Raw genomic sequence first — 7,423 nt, forward strand, 5'->3', positions numbered from 1 at the left:
TTGAAGGACATCCAGATGTTTAGTTTTTTTCTAGGTTTACTCAGGTCAGTATTCAAACCATATTATTTAGAAGATCTGAAATCGCCAGTAGTGGAGATTTCCAGTCCCATGGAAAGTAGTATCTTCAGCAACTGCATACGCTTTATATCTGGTGAACTAATCACAGGATTCTTGCTAAACTAAAAAAATATGCCTCTGTTAATCCCGAGTTTAATGTGTTGGTAGTTTTTTATTTCTCCTGTGAACAGGTTGGTTTGAGCATGAAGTGAATAAAATGTCTTTACATTGCAGATTGCAGAATGTGAGAAGAGGAATGCCAAATCACGTGAAAGCCGTAGCTTTTATATTTTTAAACGATACTTGAATAAGATTTTAAATGAAGCTGGAAAACTTGGCCTTGTAAGTATCTGAACATTCATTAAAAATTAATTAAAATTCATATTACTACTTTATGTGTTTTTCACAGTTACCAAGTATAGATTAATTATTCTGGCTTACTTTAATGAGGGGAACTGAATCGCAAAGGAAAAAAAGATATGCATCCAGTATGGCTGTTCGTTAGCAGTGTTTGCTCAGGAGACAGTTGCCATTTGATCTGTAAAGCATCCAAAGGAAGGCTATGTGAATTCAGAGCATGTATCTAAATACCTATTGCTGGGGAGCAGCCATAGTAATACCCTGTTCAGTTCATGTTAATGGCTGTTAAACTTGAGACCAGATTTTGTTTGTTGTTAGACCTTACAGGCCTTTGTTTTAGACTACCACGTTAACTGTCTAGGAATAGCAGCTTATTAGAGTTTGCATATAAGAATTGCCTAATTACTTACTTTCATTGTCTTTGGAGATTTTTTTTTTCCTATTCAGAGGTAGAGGAATAAAAACAAAGAACATTATACTTAGCAATGTAAAATTTCTTATTGCAGTATGTAATAGTTTCTGTCTGTATTACCCAGCCATGATCAGGGCAATTATAGCGCATTAGTAATTAATACTGGTTAATGAGAAGTGGTTCTAAAATTTTAACAACAGGTGAGATAACCCACTTCATTTTTTAGGTTTTTGCTGTAGAATTGAAAGAGTACACATCAGCTGAATTCATGTTCTATATAGTTTAGAAGAATGAACAAAAAGGTTATAGAATCATAGTGTGTGCTCCCTGTCCCATGTCTTCATCCTGCATTCTGCTCCAAAACGGTGCTGGTACGTAATGCGGGTATTTAACAGGTTTTTGCATAGGGATGCAGTTTTTTCTATGTACTCCTATTTCAAAATAAGCAGCTTTTAACCATTGTTTTGCTTTGCTTCTAATTCAGCCTGAGGAGAATGTGGGCCACACCCACTACGACGCTGAGATCATCCTTACAAAACAGACATATTTGGAGATCCTCCGGTTTCTCAATGAAGAAACTTGGCAGTCAGGTGCTGTGGATGATGCACTTAGTGATATTTTGATCAATTTTAAACGCCATGATTATAAAGATTGGCACTGGAGATTTGAAGACACTTTTGGAATTGATCTATATAATCTGTTTCTGGTAAGAGAAGAAGGAGGGAGGTTTTGTTTTTTAATCGCTGTTTTCTCCAGTTTCTTTGTGCAAGTCTAGCCAATGAGTACTACCATCCTAACTCCATGTGTAAAGCTATTCTTTCCATCAGACTTACTGTGAGTTGCTCTTTTTGTTTTATGGTTGCTGAAGGTAGAGACGATATATTCACTTGAAGTAAGAATTGAAGTTTTTCATTCCTGGGGTTATCTTTTCTTACTGTAGCTTTGCGTGTTTTTCTGGTATGCTTTCTTTTTCTCTTCCTGTCTTTTATATCTGTGTTGCATGATTCATCAGACTCTAGTACTCTCATCTCACTTAAACTGACAACTCATACGTTACAAATTTTCCAGATTTGTCTCTTGTTCAACTGGAACATACTTGTATTGAGACAAGTATATATTTGAGGTCTTAGATTTTATCAGTTAGAGGGTTTTACATATTTTGTGGGGAAAAAATTTTATATTGTTGGAGAGGAGAGCATGACTATGTGAAAATGGCGTATTTTCTAAAATGGAATTACAAAGTGCTAAGCTGAGGATCTCTAATAAGCTGAAGGTCTCTGAATAAATCTGTACAGTTCAGAATATGCTAACATTTTATGCTGGCATGATTTTCAAAGTACCCTGTCCCTGTGTAGTTTTGAGGGGGTCTGTGGAAGCCAAATGAAAAAGCAAGCTGTCAGTAGTGTAACCTCGCTGTTAGGGATCCTCAGACAGAGAGACACTAAGGTGCTTCTCTGAACTCTTGCTGTAAGCCAAACTGTAACTTTGTCTCTTAACCAAACTTAAGCAGCAGTGCTTCTGTGGTTCATACCAGGCACATACTACTGAAGCACTGAATTACATCAATTTTGTAATTGTAAAGTATGGTAGGTAACGTGATAAATATTGTAAGGAAACAACTAAGTATCACAAGAAAGATGACCAACTGCAATGTAAGGCTGTGCTAGGAATGACTGCTGGTGATACCATGAAACTTTTCTGCCTTGTACTGCTGCAGAGGTGCTGTGAAAGCAAGGAAAAATTCTCTCAACTGTTCTGTGTAAATGACACTAGTAAAAACAAAAGTTGAAAGTTACTTCATGGGTGCTGGCAGTTAACCTGGGAAAATTCCAAATCTGGATCATGGTCTTCTCCTGTTTTCTTTTTCAGATACTCTTGTGCTTAGTGTGCGTTGTAGTTGTAATAGCTACAGAGCTCTGGACACATATTCATTGGTTTGTTCAGCTAAAACGTGTTTTATTAATAAGTTTTCTCATCAGTTTTGCATGGAATTGGCTCTACTTGTATAAGGTAAGTGGCTCTGAAATCTTAATGGCTTTTAGGCTTAAAATTTTACAGTTAGGAGGGAGTTAAGGTTATCTGGTTCTTTTAGTTAGTTTATATAAAACAACAATTGCCAACAAAATAAATAAAGGGCTTCATGTTTTATTTTCCATGTTGACAGGTGTATTAGGCTTAAAGAAACCCTGCCAACTTTTATCTTGCCACAAGAGGTGCATAAAATTCATAAAGCAGTAGAACTGTGATTTCACTGTGTGGGCAAGGGAGACATGAACCTTATCTAAAGCAGCTTGGTAGGAGAGTCTTACAAAAATACATTGTGGGTTTTGGGGTTTTTTTTCTTTCTAAAGATTCCCTGGCTAAAACTGTATTTAACGAGTGACAGACCAGAGATACATGCTTCATTAATGGTGACAAAGTAGCTGACTGTACAACAGTATTGGTTTTAATGAGGAGGAATTTATGCTGCTAGGTCATAGCCCAACCACAAAATCTCAGTCCTCACATCTTGTCATCAGAATTTAACTGCAGCTTGTCAGACCCAGGAATAGTGGAGTGCCAGAGAGGAGGATGGCTCTGCCCTGCGGAGGACTTAGACTGAGTCAGTGAAGAATGTGAGAGTTTTTCAACAGATGATTTGACTTAATTTTTTCTATTATATTATCAGTTGCAAACTATAAAGTAAAATTATAGTGAATACAGGTATTTGTTAATGGGAATTATTTAAAAAATAACAGAGAATGTCCTGATGTTTTAATTAGTAATTGCATGGCAGCCGTCTCTGTTTTTAAACCAGAAACATTTTAAGGAAACAACACGTCGGATTACTCTTGCCCTGAACTTCTATCTTTGAATATTGAAGTTTGCTGTTTGGGTAATTCAGACGCCATTTGGAGAATAACTGAGGGATAGCCATCTTGGTAGTCTTTGTCCATTCCCAGAAAGTACTTAGAATTTAACTCTGTTATAACTGTCTAGGTAGCAAACTTGTCTTAATACAGATTTAACCCAGGTAGTTACCCAAACCTGCTAAGAGCAAACATGGCTAGCTCAGGTGCAGTGCTGCATGGACGCAGGTGTTCTGTGCCCAGCACCACCTTGTTCTATGTTTTACAAGTAATTCTTACTCTCCTGCAGCTGGCCTTCGCGCAGCATCAAGCAGAAATTGCGAAAATGGGGCAGTTTGATAACATCTGTGCTGAGAAGTTAGACTGGGGGGAAAGTCTTATTGGTAAATACCCGTTTCATTATTTTGTAATAGTATTTAAGATCACAAAATACTCAGTAATAATATCCAAGAATACTCTGATTTCTAATGAGTACATTGAATCTTCTTCAGCAATACATGATTACGTGGTTTTACCATTTTTTGCCATTCCACAAGACCTTCTTCACTATGCCTTTGAAGGAGAGCTAATCACAAAACTCTGCTTACAGCATGTCATGCTGTTACTTCTTTTCTCTATAACTTACCCCATGAGTGTTCCCCCAAGTCCCTTCCCCCACTGCCATTTATTGAAGATAGGAGGGCAGAATTCAAGAAAAAGACTTATTTTTTTGTCATCTTCCAGGCCTGTGAGTGAAATGGACTCACAAACTAGATCTGTAACTACTTACTCTAGTTCCGTTATTTGACAGAGACAGCTGAATTTTTTATTAGCTGTTATTTATTATCCAGTGCTATAGCAGGTAGATTAATGATGGCAACTCCTAGTGAGCGCTGCTTATGGACTTCCCTTTAGAATCTATATGGCTGTGGTTGTTTTGTTTATGTCAAATTTAATCGTTTATGTTCTGGCTGCACTAAAATCAAACTACAGAAACACTGATGTCATAAATTACTTGTTTGTAACTTAAAGTTCCCAAAAGGAGTAATATTTTCTGCTTATAACTAAAATAGTCTCTTCAAATCTAGAAAGCAAAATACACATTTTTGACCTACTTGCAGCCTGGCACATGAACAATAACGCTCAGAATTACTTGTTTCAGTAGCTGTGGACAAAGTGTGCTAGATAATAGTTCCCACAGAGAAGACTTATTTTTCTTTACTTTCTGAGGCTTTTAGGGACTAAGTTCATCTAATAAAGAGAACTTTCTTGACTGAACATGGGAAAACCTCAGGTTCTCCTCTTTCTTTCCAGCCTTCCCTCCTTCCTGCATCCCCGTGAGTGGATAAACTAAACTGCCAAGCTAATCTCAGATTTTAAAAAATAAATCTGGGCTTTAAGCCATAGCTAGAAGAGTTCTCTTCTATCTGTAATTGAAATGCTACTTTCTGTAGTACTACTGTGTCATAAAATACGTCTTTAAAAAGTAGTAAGAATACGTCTCTGCTTTGACTACAGAATGGCTGAGAAGTAAATGGACGTTTCAGGATGATCCCTGTCAGAAGTACTACGAAACTCTACTAGTAAACCCTGTTCTGCTGGTTCCACCGACAAAGGTATAGGCCAAGCCAAAAGAGACTGCTCGTGTTTATGGTTGCAACCAGTGATGACACTATTTTTCTATTTGTATTTTTTTAGGCATTGGCAATTACTTTCACCAACTTTGTAACTGAGCCTTTAAAGCACGTGGGACAAGGTATTGGTGAATTCATCAAAGCACTTATGAAGGAGATACCATTTATTCTGCAGGTTCCAGTGCTAATCATGATGGCTCTGGCTGTCCTGGTTTGTATATATTTACCTTCTATTTAAAAGCTCAGTTTTATTTGTTATATATTATCCTTATTTATATTTAAGTATTATTATCTGTTATATTATTTATTTCTTATTTGTACTACTGAACAGATTTCTTAGCACAGATGAAATAATTATTTCTGTGAGGAAATTTTTTCTTGACAAAATCTTTATAGTACAGTTGGCTTAGCAATTAAAATAGGTAAGTTTGTATTTAAACTGCATCGCCCCCCCCCACTCCCCAAGTGGGATAAAGTAGTACGAAACTGCTTGAAATACCAGACTCTTAAAGCAGTTCATTGCAGCTTAGTTCCCATTTTTAATTTGCGTCATTACACAACGATGCATACAATTGGCATTTTGTACACGAAAGCATTAAGTTAGAGCCTTCAGCATCTTTACTGCAGCACCAAAGATGAACTACAGCCTGGCAGTTCCTGCAGCGTGGTCAGACTGCAGAAAGCTTGCATTTTATTGTAGCCGTTCTGATCACCTGAGCTTTTCTTGCTGTATTTTTCAGATACGTGACTCTGACTTCTCTGTCAAAACCCTAGGCTGCAAATATTCAGTGTTTTCTTGGGTTTTTTTCTTTTTCTTTCTTTCCCTCCCGCAGGCTTTCTGCTATGGTGCGGGATCGTCCGTGTCTATGTTAAGATACTTAACATCTTTTCAGAAGAAAAGCCTTCCTCCACCTGACAGTCAACAGGAGAAAATAGACTTTGGACAACATGATGGGAGTAAATCAGATTATTTGCAAAAGCTTCCGTACGTTTATAGAGGACCTTATGAGAGAGGAGATGCTCCTGTGAGACCAGGAAATGGCAGCAAAAGTCCTGACATCATGCATATAAGCAACAAGCCTGACACGCAAGTAGAAGAGTCTCTCAAACCAGAACCTCGTGTATGTTAGTCCTAGTGCTCTTTGAGCTGGGATTAAATGTAATAGATTTTGATATCATCTGCTAGAACATGTTTAAACAACAACCTTAAGCCAAATCTTGGGGAGAGACGAGTTAAGGAAGTACCTGTTCTCCTACAGAACAGTTCTGTAGAGGTATCTTGGGCACATTTTCTTTTGGAAAAATACTGTGCAATGGCTACCGGTGGCAGGAAACTACTGAATTAAAACTATTTTATAGTAAAGACTTAAATAACTTCGGTTTTGAGAGATGAGTACTTAATGTCATGTCAGCCTGAGCAATAACAACTACCCACAGAGGAGAGGCGGGGAAAAGAAGCAATGCTGACTTTTCTGTAAACTATAGAGAATTAAAAACAGACTTACGCTCTAGGTTGTGCTTATTTACATGTTTCCCAGGAGAAAAAGATACCAGTCGTGCTTTGGGGGAGTTCTGCTCCTTCAGCCAAGATGCACCTGAAGCAATAGATGCTATCACTTCGGATTGCTTGATTAATGGCTTATTATTAATTTTTACAGAATAGATTGCACACTGAGTCTGAAGCTTGTAGACTAGAAACTATCAGAGCTGAAAGTCTTACTGAAGAACATGCACTTGAACAGCAGAAACAGGAGACAGGCAAAGCAGAGCAAGAGACTGGAGAAAATTGTGATCCTAATAAAAACCTAGAAGGGAAAAGTTCCGCAATGGAGCCATGTGGAGAGAAGAAAGAGCGCCCTTCACCTGACTCACAGGAAGGACACTAAGGAGGCCCCAAGCTCTACTGTAAGTTTTGTCTAATCTTTAGTTGTTACATACTTGCTAGTTCTGCTCTAGTGCTCAAAGGTGGAAAATCGAGCATCAGTAAGCTGCTGGGAACTCGGCTTTAGTCACAGCACTAGTAAGCATGGCTGTAACGGAGGTAGAGTTTTAAAAACCGAGAGACTGAGTATACGTACTACTTCTAGACTCTGAAATAAACATGTTGTTAAGTAAGATGATGCAACTTCAAG

At 37.8% G+C, this 7,423-nt stretch overlaps 1 protein-coding gene across 1 annotated transcript; it reads left to right on the plus strand.

Moving 5' to 3' along the window:
- Nucleotides 1–291: 291 nt before the first annotated feature.
- On the plus strand, nucleotides 292–7,177 carry CLCC1 (chloride channel CLIC-like 1; the record flags this gene model as incomplete). The annotated part of the gene is made up of 8 exons (XM_010284569.1): nucleotides 292–399; nucleotides 1,314–1,535; nucleotides 2,699–2,839; nucleotides 3,968–4,061; nucleotides 5,176–5,273; nucleotides 5,356–5,502; nucleotides 6,125–6,412; nucleotides 6,950–7,177. Coding segments are annotated over 8 exons (1,326 nt in total), but the record flags the coding sequence as incomplete, so codon positions are not given.
- Between the last annotated feature and the right edge of the window lie 246 nt (nucleotides 7,178–7,423).

This window comes from Phaethon lepturus, unplaced genomic scaffold, assembly GCF_000687285.1.
Source record: "Phaethon lepturus isolate BGI_N335 unplaced genomic scaffold, ASM68728v1 scaffold21013, whole genome shotgun sequence".
Lineage (NCBI taxonomy): Eukaryota > Metazoa > Chordata > Aves > Phaethontiformes > Phaethontidae > Phaethon > Phaethon lepturus.